This window comes from Haliotis cracherodii, unplaced genomic scaffold, assembly GCF_022045235.1.
Source record: "Haliotis cracherodii isolate W230 unplaced genomic scaffold, xgHalCrac1.p SCAF_10, whole genome shotgun sequence".
NCBI classification, from domain to species: domain Eukaryota; kingdom Metazoa; phylum Mollusca; class Gastropoda; order Lepetellida; family Haliotidae; genus Haliotis; species Haliotis cracherodii.
This window is the reverse complement of record NW_027266265.1, coordinates 14,886,680-14,910,735: the sequence shown is the minus strand read 5'-3', so window position 1 is coordinate 14,910,735 and position 24,056 is coordinate 14,886,680. Positions and strand designations below refer to the sequence as shown.

General features: G+C 38.6%; 1 protein-coding gene across 3 annotated transcripts in view; it reads left to right on the top strand.

Moving 5' to 3' along the window:
- The window catches only part of LOC139447224 (uncharacterized), a 32,715-nt gene extending 9,900 nt beyond the window's left edge, over positions 1 to 22,815 (top strand). For 2 of the 3 annotated variants that reach the window (XR_011652013.1, XR_011652014.1), the window contains exons 2-4: positions 16,962 to 17,005; positions 18,985 to 19,102; positions 22,410 to 22,815. Coding sequence is in view for 1 of the 3 variants with exons in the window: in XM_071228462.1 (XP_071084563.1) it covers positions 7,367 to 7,429; positions 16,962 to 17,005; positions 18,985 to 19,102; positions 22,410 to 22,553 (369 nt within the window). In the remaining 2 variants the exon portion in view is untranslated. Of the gene's footprint in view, positions 1 to 7,318; positions 7,430 to 16,961; positions 17,006 to 18,984; positions 19,103 to 22,409 lie in introns of those variants that run through there. The other variant, XM_071228462.1, reaches the window with a different exon arrangement.
- The last annotated feature ends 1,241 nt before the right edge of the window (positions 22,816 to 24,056 follow it).

Sequence of the window (24,056 nt, the reverse complement as noted above, 5' to 3'; positions counted from 1 at the left end):
TGTAAGGAGGTGTTTAGGGTAATCTGACATTCTTTACGAGTACTTTCCTCTTGCCCAAAGTTTTAAGTGGCATGTTCACGCCCCAGGGCCCGCTTGCACAAAGCGATCTTAGTGCTAAGATGATCTTAACTCCCATACTTTAACATAGGCTTACAATACTCTTAGCACTAAGATCGTTTTGTGCAAGTGGGCCCAGGTCTCACTGAACACAAAGACAGGTTGACACCAGGATGTGTATTCTGCTTTAATATTTGCAATCAGCCTCGGGTAATTCTCCCAAGGAAGCAGCCAGTGCAAGAGAGTGTTCAATGAATGGAGCGTACCACGTAGCCCAATGAGCGTTTAACTTATATGAAAAGAACAGCACGTCTTTTCAAATTGCCTGAATCTCAAGTCGGCATGAGATCTGTCCGTATGTAATATATCTAACTACAATAATATTCTACGACGTCCTGATGCTGAACGTCGAATTCCTTACACTGTAACAAATTTAAAGTGTCGACAGCAAATGTTAAAATATTATATATAATATATCTTTCATTTTATGGATACAAATTAAAGCATCTGTTTGTTTAAGGAGGAGTATTTATGGATTTCAACTTCCTTATTATGAGGAAACACAACGTTTCGGTGTCAATACTTACTCCTTCATCAGGTGAACAATGAAGGAGTAAGCATATACTCCGAAACGTTATATTTATATATTTCTTTCTCTTGCCACATAAACATTCAGAGTCAAACCAAGAAGGTTGTCTCAATCTATCATATGATCTATTTCTATTGATAACTTTTAAGTGATCGCCAGCATATTGGAGTAATTCGACAATTTAAGCAGTCGCTGCATTTACATTCGTATGTGAGTGAGTGAGTATGGTTTTACGCCGCTTTTAGCAATATTCCAGCAATATCACGGCGGGGGACACCGGAAATGGGCTTCACACATTGTACCCATGTCGGGAATCGAACCCGGGTCTTCGGCGTTACGAGCGAACGCTTTAACCACTAGGCTACCCGACCGCCCCTACATTCGTATGTACAACATCAAGAAAATCATTAACTATATGACTGCCCATATCAGAGTTTAATCGACTTTTGTACCGTAATCATTGACTTTTGAACTTGAGTATTGTTTCAGAATCAAGATCAGTCTGCCTGTGATATGGGGCACTATGGGAAATACATGGAAATACCTGGACATATATATATATTTACTGAACCGCAAAATAAACGTCACCATGGATAGATATATGAGAAACCTTATTTTTCGAAACACTGTAAACATACTTTGAGACATATTGAAAAGATGAAACTTGTCAAAACTGATCATCAAGGTTGAAATTAAAGTGTCAAATGTTCTCTAAAGTGAAACACAACACTAGTCTCTAAGAAAATGGCATCACAGGTCAGTATCTCGTGTGTCCGCCGTGTGCATTGATGATTGCAACGTCGATACATGGAATGGATAAGGCGGTTGATGAAGGCCATAGGCGCTTGAACCCACACCCTGAGGGACGCCTGACGTAGTTCAGCTGCAGTTGTCGGCCTTGGTCGGACGTCATTCAGCCGTCTTTGAATCTCGTCCCACAGGTGCTCAATGGGATTTAAATCGGGTCTGAGGGCAGGCCACTGCATGGCTCTGATGCCATTCTGCTGGAGGAAGTCTCTCGTTGCTCAAATGAGGTATGGCGTGTGGTCTCAAGACTTGATCAATGTACCGAGCTGCTGTGACACCATTGCCTCTCCCTGGACCGATGTTCTGGAAGACCACAGGGCCGACCCTCTGTGCAAGACCAATTCCACCCCACACCAACACAAGCATCCGACAAACGTTCCCCGCGTCGTCGCCAGACTCTCTCTCTCTCTGCCATCTGCTTCTCGTCTGAGAAGGGGATTCTTCTCCACTGCTGGTGGCGCCAATGTTGGTGGTGAGTTGCCCACTGAAGACGGTCCCGGCGATGACGTGGTGTCAGAATGGATCCTCGGTGTAGCCTGTGACAGTGGAGGTGTCTGCTCGACGATGGTCGACGCACGGTGTCCACACTAATGTGTCGCTGGTGTGTCCCCATGGTCTGTCGAGCAGTTTCCGCAGCAGCGAATGCGATCTTGAAGATGCTGTCGCACAATCTGACGATCCTGACGTCGGGCAGTGACCCTTGGTCTTCCACTACGTGGTCGGTCATCTGTAGTGTTGGTAGTCTGGTACCGTTGCTGGAACCTGTATATGGTCCTTACGTGGACTTGAAATGCATTGGCTACTTGCCGGGCGGTTTGTCCAGCTTGCAATCGCCCTAGGGCTTGGTGTCGCTGATTTCTTGTCAATCTTGGCATGTGGTAGCAATTCAATAACGAATGAATGTTATCCAATCTGGGTGGATTTTTTTTATAGGGCAAGAAATAGGGGAACGCATGTGCATTTCAATTTGCACGAAACTCACGTGCATCAGGTTACCATGGCCGTTGCCGTGATGCGTTTGGCCGATCGGTTTTATTGTCATCTGCTTTGTTTTTTTATCATCAAATTTCATTTTTCCGGACAAGATAATGTTAAATTTTAGAAACTTTGCCAAAAATTATCCAGATATTTAAATGACAACTTTTCATGCAACGTTACTTGGGGTGACGTTTCTTTTGCGGTTCAGTATTGTATTTGTATAGTCAATATTACTTGACTTTTTTGTCACTCCTAGAACCTTGCTTTGCTATTTTGATAGTGATCTCATTACAAAAGTAGTTTTGACGAGTTATGATAAATTTCATGCGAAGGTATTTTAACACTGAAACACGAAAACGTCGGGTTTTTTTCTTATAAGGGCAATGGACGGGAAAACGACCTATCATTCATTAAAATTGATTAATTGGTGAGCGGAAAATAGACGGGAAAACGATGCTTTTGCTCCGCCTTGTACAAATGTTAACGAACAATCATGTTGCGCCAGTCCGATGACGCACGTGATACCCAAGGCTTCCTTTAGGAAGCAGTAGGTTTCGTATTTCTGGCTGCGATTGCATGCTTTTCTCTGGTGTCTGCTGATAAGTCAGTTTTAAAATATTTAAAATGTCATTGGAATTTAGACACGCCCCAAGAAGTCAAACTAAACCATGTTACTAAGTTTATTGACATCATATATCCCCCCGCCATGCGCAGTTAGCTATATCGACACTCGGTTGCCTATTATATGGTTACACCAGTAAATGAAAGTAAATCTTGAGAAATATAAGATGTTGCTTATAGCGATTAGTATGGAATATCATTACTTGAGTGTTTTAATTACTTACACACAACATTGTCTTTGTTATTGTTTGTAATTGTAATTATCTATTCTCAAGATGAAATATACCATACATAGGGCGTCATCAGTGCACTTCGCAACTTAATGCACCAGTGATTTAATAATTTCAAGTTTACCTCTTCAGTTACATTCTCGACTTACCAAGGCAGCCAGTAAAAATAGAGTTGTTACTAGTGGATCCATAACACAGTATCCACCCATAACATAGAGGTGAGGTGAGTTGAAATAGGGTTTAACGTCGCGTCCAAGATTATTGCACTTATATAGCGACGTGCATGCACCTGTATGTGTGTGTATGTGGCTGCTTGTACTAGTCCGGACTGATGCCGATTTATAGTGCTAGCACACTGAGATACCATACCGCAGTTTAACATGAATACCCCACTCAGACACAGTATACTGACTCCGAGCCGACCAGTCCTTGTTTTAGCCCCTTATTGCCGAGCGCCAGACAGGGTAACAACAAGTACCATCTTTTAACGTCTTTTGCGGGCCTTCCGCTCTCCGGGCGGACGCTCTACCATTAGACCACGGAGGCGGTCCCATAACATAGAAAGATCACACGACAATTTAAGATACATTCATTGCCGTCAGTAAATCAAATTTAAAAAGTCTTACTTCTTGCTATAATATTGTCCCATATCCAATCAAGCTCCACTGAATGTCACATTAGACATAAATCCATCGAAATCCAATTGATACATTGTGGTCCAACCTGGGTTTACACATTGACTTAACACTTATTTCCCCCTAATGGTATCTCGAATTCATTGTGTGTTAAATAATTAATCTGTATTTTGTTAATCTTTGTATTTGTATGATCAGTGGTCTAGTCTTACTAAACAACAATCGGAACCTACTAAGGAGTGCAGTTTCTTATGTTAATCTGCTATAACTATTTATTGTTTCAGATCAGTTGCATTCATTAATATCATAATATCAATAACTGTCTTACCTATCCTCTTCACAACGTTAAGTGACACAATATTTCATTCTTTATAGTTTCTACCACAACACACATTACTAGCACTGTATACACCGCGACCAATACACCTGACTGCTGTTGGGACTGATCCATTACCAACAAAGGGGTGTAATTATATGACGGTTGGCGAACTTCCCTGTAGGGGAAAGTAGACCTAACCATACAGAGCTGTGAGACCATGCAAGAATAATTCGGATGATTGCTTACAAATACATTGCAGATATGGAAAATAAACACCAAAATTATAGCTCGAAACAAGGACGATACATGTTTAAATACAGTCTCAGACAAGTGATAAGCTTAAGTCCAGTTTGTTGTCTGGAATCTCTTTCAATATATGTTAAAAATACAATCTCAGACAAGTGATAAGCTTTAGCCCAGTTTGTTGTCTTGAAACTCTTTTAATATATGTTTAAATACAATCTCAGACAAGTGATAAGCTTTAGCCCAGTTTGTTGTCTTGAAACTCTTTTAATATATGTTTAAATACAATCTCAGACAAGTGATAAGCTTTAGCCCAGTTTGTTGTCTTGAAACTCTTTTAATATATGTTTAAATACAATCTCAGACAAGTGATAAGCTTTAGCCCAGTTTGTTGTCTTGAAACTCTTTTAATATATGTTTAAATACAATCTCAGACAAGTGATAAGCTTTAGCCCAGTTTGTTGTCTTGAAACTCTTTTAATATATATATAAATACAATCTCAGACAAGTGATAAGCTTTAGCCCAGTTTGTTGTCTTGAAACTCTTTTAATATATGTTTAAATACAATCTCAGACAAGTGATAAGCTTTAGCCCAGTTTGTTGTCTTGAAACTCTTTTAATATATGTTTAAATACAATCTCAGACAAGTGATAAGCTTTAGCCCAGTTTGTTGTCTTGAAACTCTTTTAATATATGTTTAAATACAATCTCAGACAAGTGATAAGCTTTAGCCCAGTTTGTTGTCTTGAAACTCTTTTAATATATGTTTATACACAATCTCAGACAAGTGATAAGCTTTAGCCCAGTTTGTTGTCTTGAAACTCTTTTAATACATGTTTAAATACAATCTCAGACAAGTGATAAGCTTAAGTCTAGTTTGTTGTCTTGAAACTCTTTTAATATATGTTTAAATACAATCTCAGACAAGTGATAAGCTTAAGCCCAGTTTGTTGTCTTGAAACTCTTTTAATTAAAAGATGAGTAGAATTGTTTGTGTTAATGTTTGTATTTCTCACGCTTGTGGAATTATTAATGCGTCGCCTGCTTGTCATCTGATGGACATTATCATCAGCTGTCACCATCTGGTATGATCTTGCATAAGTGCTGTAAATGGAACGTACCCTGGAAAGTTCAGCGTCACCATATCTGCTCTCACCCCAGCAAATTCCCACCACTGGAGGATATAGCAGTAATTAAGTTCATGGTATAGTGCATGTACATGTATATGACCTGTAATAATATGTGTTTAAAAATACGGTCTGGGGCGTTAATATAATACACACTGACGCTAGTATATTCTAATCAATTCAACTGGGTAATTGAAAACGATTTCTTGTACAAATTACATAACATCCTTACACCTAATTTTGACAACCCGCGAAGATCCGGGTTAGAATAGGTCTTCAGCAACCCATGCTTGTTGTAAGAGGCGATTATGCTTGTCGTAAGAGACGACTAACGGCATTGGGTGGTCAGGCTCGCTGACTTGGTTGATGCATGTCATTGTATCCCAATTGCGTGGATCGATGTTGATGATATCAGTCACTGGATTGTCACCGATGGCACCCGTCACAAAAAAATGCAAGGACAAGTCAATTGTTCTTATATCCAATCCACGGAATCATGATGGTACTTATATAGTGTTGCCAGTCCTCACTTTTGCCGATTATGAAAAACAGTTTGTGTATTGTGTGCATCAAAAGCGTATGTCGCCACACAGATGGCATCCGTCACAAACACATTCAAAGACAAGTCAATTGTTATCCTAAACAAACCACGGAAACATTATGGTACAAATATAATGGTGTCAGTCTACACCATTGCCCAGCATGAAAACCATAGAGGTGTATCACTAATATGTTCCAATTCCTACAAGTAGTACATGTCATACATCTGGCAAAATTATGGTTAATCAGAACGTTTCGATTCTCACATCGGCATATATTTGAACTCGTCTCCCATGCCATTATATTATTGACAATCCTTAATGAAGAGCTATCAAATCAAAAGCTGTCTATTCTAACATTATATCATTTACTGAGCATGTTAGGTTTCTTTTTCAAAACTCGGTTCTATTTACATTGATTCGAGACCACAAGAAGTTCACAAATGTACATTTAGTAACAATTAAATTTTCGTTGTGTTCATGGAAATTCCTGCATTCTGATTAGCTGAATTGTTCACGTGTTATTGCATTCATTTCCCAATGAATGTAAAAGATTAAGCCACGCCCACCGCGGCGCACTACTTTTATTACTGCGGAATGTCGGGGAATCCCAATATTACAGTCGAAGGAATTCCCTTTCTGCTCACGTGTATCGTCATGCACAGGACATTTAGCGACTTTCATGCATATTCAATGTCCAAACTACCCTTTGAAACCGAAGGCCGAGAATGAATGAAACAGCAAATGTGCAGGCTCGCTCGCCTGTTTTTTTTCCCGCTCGCCCCGGTTAAACTTTCATGTCTTCGGGTTTCATTTATAACTATCATTTCTCCAACTGTGTTTTACCGTAATCAGGGAAGTAATGTTTGAATCACGCGGAAAATGACCATGTTATTTGAAACAGCCGCTTTCTCTCGGACATATTTCTTCCGGTTCGTTATAGTCTGACTGTTGCAGTTCTTTTCGCCTCTTGCCTTAATCGACAGGTCCAATGAACATTGTTTTAACCCCACTCTCCGTTGATTGGCTACTGACTGTGTAAGTGTGTCAAGTTATGTGCATAAATTAAACGATCACCTGATTCATGTCACGCCACTGTATGTATTCCTACTCCTGGAATGTTTATCAATGTCGTCATTTTTGTCTTTTTAGCGGTAGCGAGAACTAAGGTCTGATTTTAAGCTTTGTTTAGCGGTAGCGAGAACTAAGGTCTGATTTTAATGAGATTGCACCATCAGTTAAATGTTGCAACCATCTTCCACGGGACCAACGTCTGCTCGAAGGTGAGACACACAACGTCACAGGGTGGTGTTCCTCATAATTAAGAAGTTAACATCCATAAATTGTCTTCCTTATGAGCCATTTGTCTTACATGATTTACATGTTTAGTTGTTAACAGTAATAATTCTTGGATTCATGACAATTATTTTGAATGAAAGATCATATATGAATTTTAATTTGTGTTGTATATGTTATCAATGCAAATTAATTGATGGGAAGTATGTAGACCCTCTCTTCCAATAATTCTGCCACCACAGGTTATAGAATATGGATCCGATTGATTAGCCATAACCATGGCACATTGCAGGTGCTCATTTCATCTTGGATCCTCTCAATGTTTTCCATATAGCATGCACTCACTCACATCTCCAAAGATCAGGACGTATGTGTGGAAGCAAAATGAATTAATGAACTATTTTACCACCATTTCAATATTTTCGCAATTAAACTGTCTATTGCTGGATGAAACTAGAGCTCTCAGCATCATATTTCCTCACACTTGTTTTATTCTAAATAGCAAAGATGAACAAATAACAAAACTGTATCAATTAAAAACATGTTATGATTAAGATAACCATACGCGATTTAGTAGCTTTGGACTATTTGATTTGTACGTGGATTTCTGTGTTATTAACGCGAATCTTATTTAGTCGTCATATGTTTTGTACACAAAGAGGAACGTGTGTTCAATTGTAAGATATCCATTCGTCCTATATTTTCTAGCCTTGCTCCAAGACTGTACCGAATTATATGTCGATGGATATATGGCAATTCTATCCTTACAATAGGCAAGTCTTGATAAACATTGATGATTAATGACCAACAGGTATAACTCAAGTGAATGCCATCATTATAATTTTGAAAAGATTTAGAAAAAAACAGATCTACTCATATTATATATATCAGTAATAGTTTAATACCTAGCATCAAGCTTTCAAATTGCATATATCAAAGCTAATAAATTTCTTGAAACTTTATAGTAATTTAACATTTAACTCATTCTTGTTCGAGCTTTGAGTTGGTTTCTGCTTTCAAGCATATTTGTAATTTATTTATAAGAAATGGTCCGATTTATTCAGGCATGACCGTTTTGTTGTATATGTTTTCATTGTCCACAGTAGGGAGTTTAGGCCTTGTTTTATTACACACGTCAAGTGGGAGCTTAAAGGTGCTCCAGCTGCCCGTCTCCCAATCGCAAGCCTCTCCCTCTCTCTGTAGTTAGCCTTCCTCCAAGCTGTACTGAATGATAAGTCCATGTGTGTACAGTCGTTCTATAATTATAATAGGCAAGTCTAGAAAAGCGCAATCATCTGCGATATTTTGTTGAATAATATGAGTTAGCGAATGTGTCATAGTCGAATGAACGTGAACTACCTGATGATTGTGTTTTAAACGCACATAGTTTCTTAATCAATTATTAGCAATAACGACCATCTAAATTAATCAGAGTTATTTCTTGTTAACGCAAACTATAATATCACAATTAAATATAAGCAACAATTCTGTATTCTCTATCAGACACCCAGATAAACCGATTTTCTGTTGAGTCCTGTATCATATTGAAAATTATGTATCTGTTATTCGATAGCCTGTGAATGCGTGTTGTAGTGAATCCCATATGTTGTGTGAACGTTTATTCTTTCCATGTTTACAGGTACATTATCGTTGTACATGTATGTTGACGCCCTCATGCATGCGTGTAAACAAAACAACAAACACGCCACATGGGACATTTTCGCCAATGAAACCAGGATCAGAATTGGTCCCTAGCAACTTACACTTGTAGTGCGAGGCAACTCAGGATTGAATGGATTGGGTTGTTGGCGTGTCAACATGTTCTGATGGCGTGAATGGTTGTTCTTAGCACAGCTTTTATAAGACAGCCCTAGCTGGTAGTAGCATTGAATTATTAATTGAATTCGATGTCTCTGAATAGTCTTTGTGTACTCCAACCATGCATAGAAGCCTGCAGCAAAGTCGGTGAAAAACATGTTCCCTTCAAACAAACAGGCATATTTTGATAAATGAAACGTCTTCATGTGCATAAATGGAGTCCCAAATGTCTCTCTGTCAATGCTTTCAACATGTACATACATTTCATACATTGTATATTGACATGGTCCCAGCTGGCAAACACGAGTTCTAAGAGCTTAATGTTTCGGCATAATTTTATATACTAGTATTTATCTGAGGCAACAGCTTCTTTTTGCAAATAACTGTGTCATCATTGATTTTCAGTGATCCATTACCGCTAGTGTTAACGCTTATGACAATTGGAATTTGTTTCTTTGGAAATTCAAAATTGGTTATGCTCTAGCATTGATGTTTGATATTTCTATGGTTGTCTTCGACACGAGTATTGGTTGATAACAACATCTGGTGTTACATAACACCACATAATATTTGTCTACCCGAAGTGTCTGGGTTTTCTTTTGTCATGGTTATTTGATTTATTCTTTTCAAATCTTTTTTTTATTATTCCATTTCATGTATATTGTTACAAGTGTAGGTATTAACATGTATATATATGACAGTATTAACACAAGTTATAGTTTTCATAGGTGAGGACAGGCAGATTGTGTAGGATATGTCGTCTTCTCAAACTGAGTGGGAGATCATAAATATTTGTTTACAAGAAATATATGATTACTAATTAACAGGTAGTATGTTTCAACTGCTTCGTTAGATTATGAGATGTAAGTTTTGCCATTTCTGAGAATATTGGTTAAATTGATTATTTTTTAGCGATATATCTTTCCAAACAAATTGTGTTTTATAGTAGTGAAAGAAATTGTTCGAAAGATAAATCTTGTTTTATGTTTGATATGTAGATGAATCTTTTTGCAAGTATAATACTATGATTTGCTACATGGTTTTGAGTGGAAATACCAAAAAAGATATTAAGTTTCGAAAGGATGAAATGTGTTTGCAGGTTGTTATTTAGGAAGTTTTCAATTGTTGAACAGATTGGCAATCGAAATATACATGATACATTTCTTCAGAAACAGTTTTACAGAAAGTACAAATGTCTTCATCGACAAGTTTCATCTTCAATAATTCTTTCTTAGTGTAAATTATTCTGTTAATAAATCGATATTGAAAATCTAAAAGTTTACAATCGCGGGTGCATTTTCTATAACATAGAAGTATATCTTTCCAATTCAAACCTTGAGGAAAAACCGTATTCCAGTGTTCTAATGATTTCGGTACAGTATCATGCCTAATTAGTTCATCATAAAAAGTCCTTAATTTTTTAACGTTATTAAAAAAGTGTTTACATATATTGTTCAGCTGAACTACATTAACATCAAGGGTTTTTTCTCTGATTTGAAATCTCCAACTCTTTGGAATATTGTTCAGTAATTTTTGAAAGTCTTGAAAAGTTCCCTGGATCTTATATTTTTGTTTGAAATTTTAAAAACTAAGAAAACCGTTGTTGTCGCAAAGGTATCTAACACTCTGGACACCTTGATTAAACCAGTTTTTTATAACATAAGATGATTTAAATAAATGATTCAGCCAGAGTGGTTGATTCAAAATGTGGTCTAAATCATATTCATACAAACTCAACTTTTGGTAAAATATCTTCCAAGCAGACAATACATCTCTCCAATAAGGGTTGTCATGTTTAGATAAACATTCTACAGCATTAGAACCAAGTTTGAAAAGATGTTTTAGAAGAAAAGATTGTTGTAGAATCTTCATGCTTTTTTATATACTTTTGTAATGAAGATAGTTTGAGAGAATTAATAAAACATTCAATATATCATCCTTAGACCTCCATCTTCATAATTTCTGCTAATAGTTGATCTCTTAATTTTTTCGTTTTTGTTATTCCAAAGGAATCTAAAAAATAATGTGTTTAGGTCGGTAATAAATGCTTTAGGTGGATTGGGTAAAGCAGAGAAGATGTGTACCAGAGTTTATATAGCAAGAGTTTTGATAACCGTAATTTTTCCAATAAGAGTTAAGGTTCTTCTACGCCAATTAGCTAGTAGTCTATTAATATGTTCTAGTCTTTTTCTAGTATTGATTACCCAAAGGTCGTTCAATGATGCATTTAAAGTTATCCCTAAAATTTCAAAAATCTCCCTTATACCAATCAAGTTTAAAGTCTTGTGCTAAAACTAGATTACTTTCAGATAATGATCCTATCCAAATTGCTTTTGTTTTTTCTACATTTATTTTAAGTCCTGACATTTGATAGAATTTGTTGAGGGTATCCATTGAAGTATTAAGGCTTTTTTCAGATCCATCTAGAAATAATTGAGCATCGTCCGCATACTGACCTAGTTTACTTTCCTTATCGTTAAGTGTTATACCTTTTATATCTGGATTTGTTCATTACTTGTATTATAAAAGGTTTAGAAATTGTATCAAAAGCCTTTTCAAAATCTATTAATAGGAGTAGGCCAGGTTTGTTAAGTCTTTTAGTTTCAAAGATGATATCATAGAGCTTACTAGTGTTTTCACTTATACATCTACCTGGAATAAATCCTGTTTGGTTATGGTGTATGATTGTATTTAAGTTTTTTTTAATTCTATTAGCAATACATGAGCTGATAATTTTATATAAAGCCTTTAGTAATGATATTGGGCGCCAGTTTTTTAACAATTTTCTGTTTTTGTTTGGTTTTGGAAGACAGGTGATAACTCCCCTGTTCATTGTACATGATAATGAGTTGTCATCAAAGGTTTCCTGTATGAATCTAAATATCCATTCTCCTAAATCATTCCAGAAAAAAATTGAAAAACTCAAAAAGTAACCGTCTATTCCTGGACTTTTATTATTTTTCATAGATAAATTTCCTTTTTTGAGGGATCTTTTTCTAGGTCATGATATTCTTTTGCATTAATTGTTGGTGTGTTGATTTCTTCTAACAGGTTATTATTAACATTATCATTTTTGTAGGTCTGTTTATATAGTTTACCATCTGTAATAATTTCACCCTTTTTCTGTTTTAATGCTATTAATTAGTTTAGTGGTATAATGTCTATTTTCAAGGTGGCAGAAATAACTTGTAGGTTTCTCTCCTTCTTCATACCAGGTTATTCTTTTCCTAATAAGGGATCCTTTTACCTCCTCTTCATGGTATTTTTCTAACTGTTTTTGCATTGTTGATAAATCGGAAAATATTTTTTCATCTACATTTTGGAAATGATTTCTTAATTTATCTCCAGAACCCTAATATTTTCTTCCAAGTCTTTTAGTTTCTTGTTCTTATCTTTCTTTAAAAAGGAAGAGAAAGAGATAGTTTTACCTCTTAGCTTCATTAAGAAAGTTTCCAGAAAAAGACAATTAAAATTTTTTAGTTGCAATGTTGAATTTTCAATATGAGAATCAATTTCCTCTTCAGTATATTTGCTATCAGCATACTCATGTAATGTTTATTTTAGAGTCTCCTTGACTATCTTACTTTACTCTTCTTTTCGCAATAGTGAGCTGTTAAATTTCCAATATCCCCTCCCCCTCTCCTTACTTAAAGCGTTCGAAAATGAAAATGTTATTGGGGAGTGGTCAGATTTATACCCTGTCATAATAGCCGTATCACATGAGAGGATATGCAAATCCTGTGAAATAAGAAAATAGTCTAATCTAGCCTGTTGTTTTGGGTTTCTTTTCCACCATGTAAATTTTCTACTGTCAGGGTTTTTTCTCGCCAAATATCTACTAAATCAAGTTGCCCTATTTTCTCTGTAATAATCTTTCTTGCACTAGGGTTATTAATATGTTTATAATTTTCTAGATCTACAGATTGATTTAATACCAGGTTCCAATAACCACATAAAATCATTGATTCGTTTCCCAATTCTTCAATTAATTCAAATATTTTTATATAAAATGAAGGATCATCTTTATTGGGGCCATAAAGGTTAGTCAATGTCATTTTAATCCCATCAATAGTTAGATCTTATATGATATAGTTCCCCTTATTGTCAATATAACTTTTATGAATTTTAATTTCAGTGTTGTTATTAAATGAAAAAGCTACTCCTCTAGAGTTGGTTGTAAAAGGAGCTATAATGCAATTTAGTCCCCATTCGTTTCTAAATATGACTTTATCTTTATCAGAAATGTGAATATCTTGGAGACATATTACAGAATACTTCTTTTTGCGCCAAATTTTCATAATTTCAAGTCTTTTACTTTTTTCTGCAAGCCCTCTACAATTAGTCGAAACTATTTTAATCTTACTATCCATCTGTGAAGTTTGATGGTTATTTGATATTGACCGGGACACATATATCAGCAAGAGGTATGCTAATGTGTTTTAAATAATATTTGATTCAGGAAACAATAGTTAGAATAAGTTACCCGAACAGACTAAATGTTTATATTTCTTCTTTGAGAGGCATTTAGAAGTTGGAGTACTAAGTAAGGATAAGATATATGGATGAAAAACGTCTTTATTACAATTAGGAGCGACGTTTCGGTGTAGGTTCAAGCAAGTGATGTACAAGTATGGTTGACAAGTATACATACAGGTAGGAGACAGTGTTTATGAATACAATAAAGTAGATGGTGAGGTGAGGTGAAATGGGGTTTAACGTCGCGTCCGTCGCGTCCAAGATTATTGCACTTTTATAGCGACGTGCATGTACGTGTGTGTGTGTGTGTGGCTGCTTGTACTAGTCCGGACTGATGCCGATTTTTAGTGCTAGCTCACTGAGATACCATGCCGCAGTTTAATATGAATACCCAACTCAGACACAGTATACTGACTCTGAGCCGACCAGTCCTTGTTTTAGCCCCTTATTGCCGAGCGCTAGACAGTACAACAAGTACCATTTTTTACGTCTTTTGGTATGACGCGGCCGGGATCGAACCCCGGACCTTCCGTTCTCCGGGCGGACGATCTACCATTAGACCACGGAGGCGGTCCTAGTAGAGTAGATATCAGATGGAGTTGCACTGTAGTGGAGAGGCCTGTGTTGGTCCTTGTGTACCCAATTCACACATATATGAGTTCCAAAGAAGGACAGATCAACCGGAATTGCTGAGCAGAAGCGACCTCCCATACACATAAAACAACAACACGAAGTTAGGTGGTATCAGTCTTAGGCAAGCTTGGGTTAGGCAAAGACGTCTATCTATATCTTTGGGTTAGGCAAGGTACTCCGGGGCACCATCACCACCACTACAACCAGTATGTGCTAACTTGGCGCATAGTGGTTCTTGTGAAAGTACCCCAGGAATAAGGCCGTGTTCAGTGTTGGTAAGGGGTTGGGATTATAACACAGACAGAGATTTGGGGAGCGCTCTCTCTGACCTCATCGCGCTCATGTCGTTTCATAAGTGTCAGGTCGAGGCCTTTGTGTTGTGTGTGAGGGTGGTGGGGGTGATGGGTGGGCTCTGCGCTCTCGCTATGCTATGTTTCGTTTTCAGCTCAGTCACACGTGTTGTCTTCAGAAGAGTGGCTGATACAATACAATAACCATTCATTTGGATCTGGCCTTTAGAAAAAAAATGTTTATTATTATTTATCGCTATCGTTACTCTTCATCGACAAACATGCTTACTGTGTTGGTGTCATGGGTATAAACCCTACACACTGGACACACTGTATATCTTGTTAACATAAGTTGTTATAGCCTGCAAGTGTTTCTATAAATTGAAGTGTAGTATTTCGTTGCCTATTTATTGGTGTCCCCCGCCGTGATATTGCTGGAATATTGCTAAAAACGGCGCAAAACCATACTCACTTATTCACTCAGTTTATAAATGTAAGCAACATCAGAGACGACTTTCCAATATATTGTCTCTGGCAATATATCCAAACGGTCACACCTACAAAGATAAGTTGCGACAGCCAGCAAGTTATTCAGTTGCATTTTACAGATTTTTGTTTACATATTTGTTGGTTATATTTGACCACGAAACGGAGAGTAATATCTACGAATGGCTGCTTCTTCAACATTCACTTTTCTAATTATTTAGGCAGGATGCAACACTCGCGTTGTCTTAGATCAATTACGTGCTGTAAAAAATCCGCGAAGTCGCATGAGCGCAGAATGGCAAATTTGAGCAAGTTGAAAACAATATGCGTAGAACTCTGGTAAAATTCATTGCTTCCACTAGGAGCCACGTGCACAGTGGTAGAATTGTCTGACACGAGGTAATCCTGTGGGCCATTAACGTAAATACTGAAGAGGGTAAGGCTGCAGACACATCCTTGCTTAACACCAATATTAGAACAAATGTTGGTACTGGTGCCTTCTTTTCACAGCATAGAAAAAAAGAATAGAGTATATTAGGGCTGGGACGAGTCGGATACCCGGATACCCGGGTCCTACTCAGTACCCACCCGACCCGGGTACCCGAGTTACCCGTCCCAGCCCTAGAGTATATATTATGAAGTAGATTATATATTTTCCCATTTATATATAGTTATTTAGTAGTGTGTATCTTAGACCATTTCTCCACACAGTGTCAAAAGCTTTACTAAAATCAACAAAGCAAGAATACAATTGCTTCTAAGACTTCTCACATTTCTGGATCTGAGTCCTCAGTATTTTTAATGTGAATATCGACTTTTTATCATGCGCACATTGCTTTCAATTCCATGAGTCTTTTCTAAATTCAACATGAAATACCATGCCTATGCCCTGTAAATATATAACGTCAACGACGGAGAAGAACCAGTCTTGATTATCCGCCGAAACAGATTCCATTGGGCCTCAAAGGAAAAATAGCAGTGGAAATTATATCAATGGATCACCGAAAATCAGTTGTGTATCAGGCGTTCGCGGAACGGTTTACGCACCCACCACTGATATAATTCGTATTAAAAAGTATTATAGCTAAAATGGATAGAATTATCATAAAAACGCCCGCATGTTATCAGAAATGAGCGGGCCACTGTAACTTGATAATGCCCTCATATAACTTGACGACGGGCCATTATCACGCCCGTTGTTAGGTGACGTCATAGGATAGGGATAGGTGACGTAACGTTCAATAGTGACGTCATCTGGTTTGTTCTATGACGTTTCCATATTTGTGAAAGTGGGTCAGTGACATTCGTGTTGATTGCAGTAAATGTTTCAAAATCGACATTGTTGTTTCTTTCTATTTGATAACAAATTCCATCCATTTTAGCTATAATAAGGGTAACGCTATTTTTCAGGGCATTATCATTTGCAGAAGCCCTCGGTCTTTTCAACTGCCCTCCTTCGTCGGGCAGTTAATGGAAGACCTCGGGCTTCTGCAAATGATAATGCCCTGAAAATAGCGTTACCCTTATACTAGTTAGTGTTTGTTGCCAGACGCCGCAAGGCCCCGTTCCACAAAGCGATAGTAGCCCTGAGGTGATCGGAACTCCCATACTTAAACATTAGCTTACGAGAGTCGTAGCGCTACGTTCGCTTTGTGGAACGGGGCCCAGTGAAGTAAGACTTGTGCTACGTTTGTCAGTGTGTCCTGATGGCTTGCTCTGTGTGTCTGGTATCTACTTTTAACTTGATGGTTATTGACTTTTGAGGTGTGTGTATGAACAGATTACATTACTCTTTTGTTTCTGCTATTTTTTGCAGAAGGGTATAATAGCTTCATTTGCCAGAATGGTGGAATATTACATGTAAGTATCTTGTTTAAATCAAAGTGCCTATCTTAATGTCTTGCCGCAGATATTCTTCGTCACGTGACTAATATTGTTGAAATCATTTACTGTAGATGCTTACATTTCGATTCGCTGATTTGTTTTTTTAAATTGTTTGTCTTAAAAATGTAAAAATGGAAACTATAGTCAAAAGTGTAGGCAGGGAAGTAAGTGTGACCAAGTTGCCTGTTTTAAAATATGTATTGGGGTAAAAAACATGACGAAAAAACATTCCTTTCTCACCACTCGCATTTTCCGTAATCTACAAGAGGGTCTGCTTAAGTGATTTTTATACAGCTTAATAAAATAATTGTGCTTAAAATTAGAATTTTAAAATGGACATATAGCTGAATTTGCTCGGGTCATTTATATTCTGCATGGTTATCATGGGTTATACTAAAACTACGCAATTGTTTAGACATGTGTACTAAATGATATTTTCTTTATTAAAAAATATTTATGAATATATATTTGTCAGACATTGCTCTGGAGAAAACCAGCTGTCACTAACATATGTAGAAACATTCCACCGCCACACCTAGTGCTTCAATGATGATGTTTTATTTCGCTTTATTCACATACCAACGGGTGGATTTGTGTGGATTATAAATATACAAATTAGTACATTGGCAATATATTTAAAACGGATTAAATTACTACAAATACATATTTGGGTGATCTGGTTCTCTAAGATACCCCTGCACACACAGACGCATGCACGCACGCACGCACGCACGCACGCACGCACGCACGCACACACACACACACACACACAAACACACACTCACCTCTGTGTTATGTCAGTTCCGTGTCACATGGCTTGATTAAATTAACGAACTGGGAAAACCTTACCAAACAAAAGAGGTGTCTTGAAATATGTCGATTCCTCAATAAGTACTCACAACTATATGATTGTTGGTAAACCATAATCATAAACGTAAAGATACATAAGAATTATTACCACGAATTATTTTGAAATTTGTAAAAGAAATCTCTCAATTGAAAGCAAGCTATCGTAAAAAAATCAGCATTAAATTTTAATACTTACAGAAATTGTTTTTTATTACCTAAATAGGTGATTTACATATATAATGGTTTATCAAAACTGTAAGAGACTATGTTACTCCCACACAACGCATTCAGTTAAATAACTTTATTTTTGCATCCAGCAATATACTTTGTACGAGGCTGCATGTCTTCACATTAGTTGATAAGATTGGAATTTTTCCTTTATTTTTTTAACGGCTGAAATTTGAGGGGCGGTCGGGTAGCCTAGTGGTTACAGCGTTAGCTCGTCACGCCGAAGACCCGGGTTCGATTTTCGACATGGTTACAATGTGTGAAGCCCATTTCTGGTGTCCCCACCTGACAATGTTAAAATTGCCACTCTTAAAATAATATATGAAAAATTGATGGTTTAAATCACCTTCGCTCTGTCAGTTTTCATCATTTAATTTTGATATCTTGTTTAAAATTAATAATAAACGTCCGAGAATAAATGGGTTGAATAGCTTGCCAAATATACATTTGTACAAAGGAATATATTTATATCGGAGAGGTTCAATACTTTTACAACAGGAATAAGCGAGCGTTGCTCTAACGCTTACATTAATTTTGCTTTAAGACGTGGGGGGTGGGGTCTTATTCATGTTTGAAGCAGTTCTCGTGGTCTTACACTAACATAGAAACCTTCGAGAAGGACAAGAGTCATCATCATTTTCAAATCTTCAAAGAAACATTTATTTAGTTGGCTTTATTTAGGGTTGTGCTTTTATGATAAATGAGATCATTATATCAGCTAATTTTGCCTTTGATGACATCTATTATGTAGTACTATGTTCTTAATTCACGAATGTGGGTTCGTGTATATTAATTTTGCTTCCATATCCTTTGTTCCTTTGCTAGAGACTGAGACACGAATATGGACATCCACTGACGCTGGTCATTGATTATTTCAGCTTCATCGTTGTTCTGGTCTTCATGAAAGTTCTCTTTTGGATTGTATTCTGCTCCATCCGAGCACAACCCAAGGAAAAACACTGGGGAGTATCAGCACCACGGCCGCGAAGGATCAATGTATGCGGCCATTGTACTTATCTGACAATATCTGTTTATGGCAATATATTCATCGTTCTTATGAAGTTTAATATCTTCCCGAGGTAAGGGCGTTAACTGACCATAAAAGTCCAGTTTTCACCCTTGCCGAACTACGTTGGAATTTCTGGGCTCGATCGTAGCGCCACCAGTGGCTATTACGGGTAATGTCCCTTCTATGTCCCTCCTATTGACCAATCAGATTCCAACTCACATTTCACTTGCATTTGCTTCAAACAAAATCTATATTGTAATAAAACGGAACACACCCTTTGCATATCCTGCTGTCGACCGAAATCTGCACTTTGTCATCCATGTTGTTTACGAACCGGACGTATGGTTGGTTGCGCGATTTTGATTGGACTTTACGTAGACTCATTAGTCCAGCCAAAATGGGACTCCGGAATTTCAGCCTAGTTCGGCAAGGGTGGATACATGACTTTTGTAGTCAGTTAACTCCCTTGCCTCGGGAAGATGGTAGTTTAACGCAAACCCAGCATTAGTCCATGTTATTAACTTGTTTTAACGCAATATCAGCAGCAATATTCCGTGTTATTAACTAGATGAACGCAATATATCAGCATTATTCCACGTTCCTGTGTAGTTCGACGCAATATTACCACTATTCCATGTTCTTATGTTATTCTTACATGTACCTTGGTACTTTAAGAAATGTTTATTGATCTATTCCCCTGTGGGGAGTCCTTATTAGAGTAGGTCCCAAGGCGACTTAAGGTAAACACAACTATACGTTTTCCCATAGCTTTATACATCTTCCCGAGGCAAGTGAGTTAACTGACTATAAAAGTCCAGTTTCCACCCTTGCCGAACTAGGCTGGTATTATGGAGTTACATTTTGGCTGGACTAACGAGTCTATGCATAGTTCAGTCAAAATCGCGCACCGAAACCGAAATCCGGTTCGTAAAGTGTCATGCAGATTTCGGTCGACTGCAGGATTTGCAAAGCATGCATGTGCACCGCTAACTCGTTGTCAACAGATATTTTCAAAATCTTTTCATGCTTTTAATCAAGGTGCTCACGTGATTTGATGCACTTCGCCATGTAAGACTCTTTTTATCACAATATAGATCTTGATTATCAACCACATTGTCTTGACTGGGCGCCACAGTTTTGTTTGAAGCAAATGCAAGTGATACGAGAGGTTGAATCTGATTGGTCAGTAGGAGAGGCATAGAAAGGACATAACTCGTAATAGCCACTGGTGGCGCTACGATCGAGCCCAGTAATTCCAGCCTAGTTCGGCAAGGGTAGAAACTGGAGTTTTAAAGTCAGTTATCTCTCTTGCCTCGGGAAGATGAGCTTTCTATAGTAACGTCGTTCTTACGTGACACGTAATGGGATGTCCCTAGATCGTTGTTTAGAGGTAGAGGGAACTAAGATCTGGTTTTAAAGAGACTGTTTCCATATCATGCATGTTATATATACATGCATGTGATATATTGATGTTCAGGCAAATCTTGCTAATTTATTTTTTAAAAATCGTGAATGCTCTTATTTCCAACTGATAGTATTGCTGGAGAATTGATTGTTGACGGATTTTGATGAAAAGAAAATATGAAAACGTTATAAAAATGAGCCTAGAAATTATACTACATATGCAATAACATGTTATGAAATACCATAATCATTACTGTGTGCATTGCATTAAATTGTATTATATACTGCCAGGGGAAAGAAAGTATATCCCCCACGTTTGATGCTGGTTAAAAATGAAACAAACAATAATTTGTTATTCGCTGGTGATGTATTTGATACAGTATGATAGTTAAGTTTTGCACCTTACGTGTGAAGCCCATTTCTGGTGTCCCCCGGCCGTGATATTGCTGGAATATTGCTAAAAGCGGCGTAAAGCCATACTCACTCACTCCTTACGTGTGTGAGGGGCGGTCGGGTAGCCCAGTGGTTAAAGCGTTCGTTCGACACGCCGGAAGACCCCGGGTTCGATTCCCGACATGGGTACAATGTGTGAAGCCCATTTCTGGTGTCCCCCGCCGTGATATTGCTGGAATATTGCTAAAAGCGGCGTAAAGCCATACTCACTCACTCCTTACGTGTGTGAGGGGGCGGTCGGGTAGCCCAGTGGTCAAAGCGTTCGTTCGTCACGCCGAAGACCCGGGTTCGATTCCCGACATGGGTAAAATGTGTGAAGCCCATTTCTGGTGTCCCCCGCAGTGATATTGCTGGAATATTGCTAAAAGCGGCGTAAAAGCCATACTCACTCACTCCTTACGTGTGTGAGGGGGCGGTCGGGTAGCCCAGTGGTTTAAAGCGTTCGTTCGTTACGCCGAAGACCCGGGTTCGATTCCCGACATGGGTACAATGTGTGAAGCCCATTTCTGGTATCCTCGGTCGTGATATTGCTGGAATATTGCAAAAGCGGCGTAAAAACCATACTCAATCACTCACTCCCTTACGTGTGTATGTTCCGGCGACTATATTCAGCCTAATAACGTTTACATAACGTTTGTATTTTTGGTAAAATCAAGTTTCAAGTGTATGTAGTAGTAGGTAGTTATGTATATATTATCAAGTGTATTCTAATGTCATCTTGTTCAACTACCCAATCTTAACTGCTTCAGTATTACAATAGCACAGTCACCATTGCGCATGCTCTCTCATATATTGTCTGAGGGTCACTATTATCTTGACCCAGCCCTTATCTTCAGTGACAGGGTTCTACGGGACTGGTCAGCTTGCATTCACAGCATTCGTGACCAACTCGAGTTATTCCGGGGCAAGCATGTAACGGAAAGGGTCGAGTGGTGACGAATGGTGTTATTCCGGGGCAAGCAAGTAACGGAAAGGGGCGAGTGGTGACGAATGGTGTTATTCCGGGGCAAGCAAGTAACGGAAAGGGGCGAGTGGTGACGAATGGTGTTATTCCGGGACAAGCAGTTAACGGGAGGGGGCGAGCGGTGACGAATGGCATTCCACACTTGCATTTGCATCCTCTGCAAGTGACTTTTCATCTCTGAAAAAAAAAGTTCATTATTTACACATAAACAACTGACATCTTAACCACACCCTGCGTTTGTGTGATATATTCACAAAGCCACCCCGGTTACAAGTATACTTTCCTTTGCTGGGCAGTTTATAATGAATACCCAAACATTGAACTCATTCGCCACCAAATCTTCGTTTAAAACCCAGTCCGAATGACAGGACTATGAAATGATAAACCCGACATCTCATCGTGTGCCTCGCTTTGGTCAACCCCATTCTCACTGCCAATGGCGCGATTACATGAACATACCTCTGTTTTAACAGGACCGGTCAGCCATTATTGACTTCGAGGTCCTACCGGATGGTTCCAAAGCGACCCAGAGGCCCCGTCACACATCCAGTTCCCTACCAACCGACAAGCCGATCCTGACTTGCATCCTTCGTTCGCATATCCTGTCTGAGTCTTAGTGATAAATCTGTGTACGTGGGGACTGGGAATTTATAATGGGAGGTGAGGGGGGAAGGGGTAGGGCGGTCTAAGGAGTGTGTTATATTTATTTTGCCGAAACCCCCCCTTTTATGTGACATTTATCAGGCCCCCCACTCCCACACTCGTTACATATTTCCATGACAACCCCTTTTCCATAACATAGTATACTTTTTTCATTTTACCTGTCATTTTTTTCATGGATTCACAGGTTTATCACTCAGGGAAGACGATATTAGGAGAGGGGGGTGGGGGGTGGTGGTGGGGGTTAGGGGGGGGGGGGAGCTATATAGTGATCGTACAACTTGGATCACACCGTGGGGGGGGGGGGGGGGGGGGGGGGGGGGGGATTTGGGGGTCGGGGGGGGGAGCTATGTTGTGATTGTACAACTTGGATCACACCGTATGAGAGTCGTATTTATATGCAGTATCAACTGATAATACCTCGGTATAATCACCAAACCTGCTCGAAGTGTGTTGTATATAATCTTATGTTAATACCAGGTTAACAGTATCTATTTATACAGAAGCTGCCTTCAATGTCATCAAGTTTGTGTTACTATTGTTTCACTCACTTGTAATAAAATTGTATTTAAAATTACAAACAAAATCCTTTGTTGTGATTATTGATGGGGCCGCGATGGCGGTATTTCCAGTCAGTTACTATAGCCAAACGCCAAAGATGTCATGTCCCGTTAAGATCCGGGGTAGAACAGGTCTTCAGCAACCCATGCTTGCCGTAAAAGGCGAATGTGCCTGTCGTAAGAGGCGACTAACGGGATGGTCAGGCTCGCTGACTTGGTTGATGCGTGTCATCTTATCCCAATTGCGTGAGCAAGTCAGACTGACTTTACTCTGCTTTAAGCAACATTCCTAGTACTAAGGGGTTCACACCAGAAATGGGCTTCACACATTGTACCGGGCCTTAGGAATGACAAGCGAACGCTTTAACCACTAGGCTACCCCACCGCCCCTATTGTCACTCTAACTTTTTCCCAATATTTTCGTAAATGTTAATTTACGTCGCCGACAATTACAATTTTATAAGGGCGCTGCCTAAAGAGTCAACACAGGACCAGACTGACCAGTTGTGGACAGCTTGACCAATGACCCAAGTCATCCAGGCACAATGACAATTCGTCCGGTCACATATATTTGATACAGGCATCGTTTTTTTGTGTTTGGGGCCTTAAGTATGCAGTGATTCGGCGACTGTTTTCAAGCGTATATTTCTTTTGCCGGCTGTTTAGACAGACACCGAGGAAACAGGCTGTCACTCAGTCAGGAGTTATTGTTCACTACTACACGACTTACGTAGCATGTACTACTAAAAGCAGGTTAAAGAACACCTACATTTGGAAGGATGTGGATTGCAGTATCCACCAGCCATGATTAACTACGTGTACAGTTATATGAGTTCATCGGGTGTTGTTTGACTTCGGTTGAATTTGCATGTTTAATGTCGCTGTGCTATCAGCCTCTCA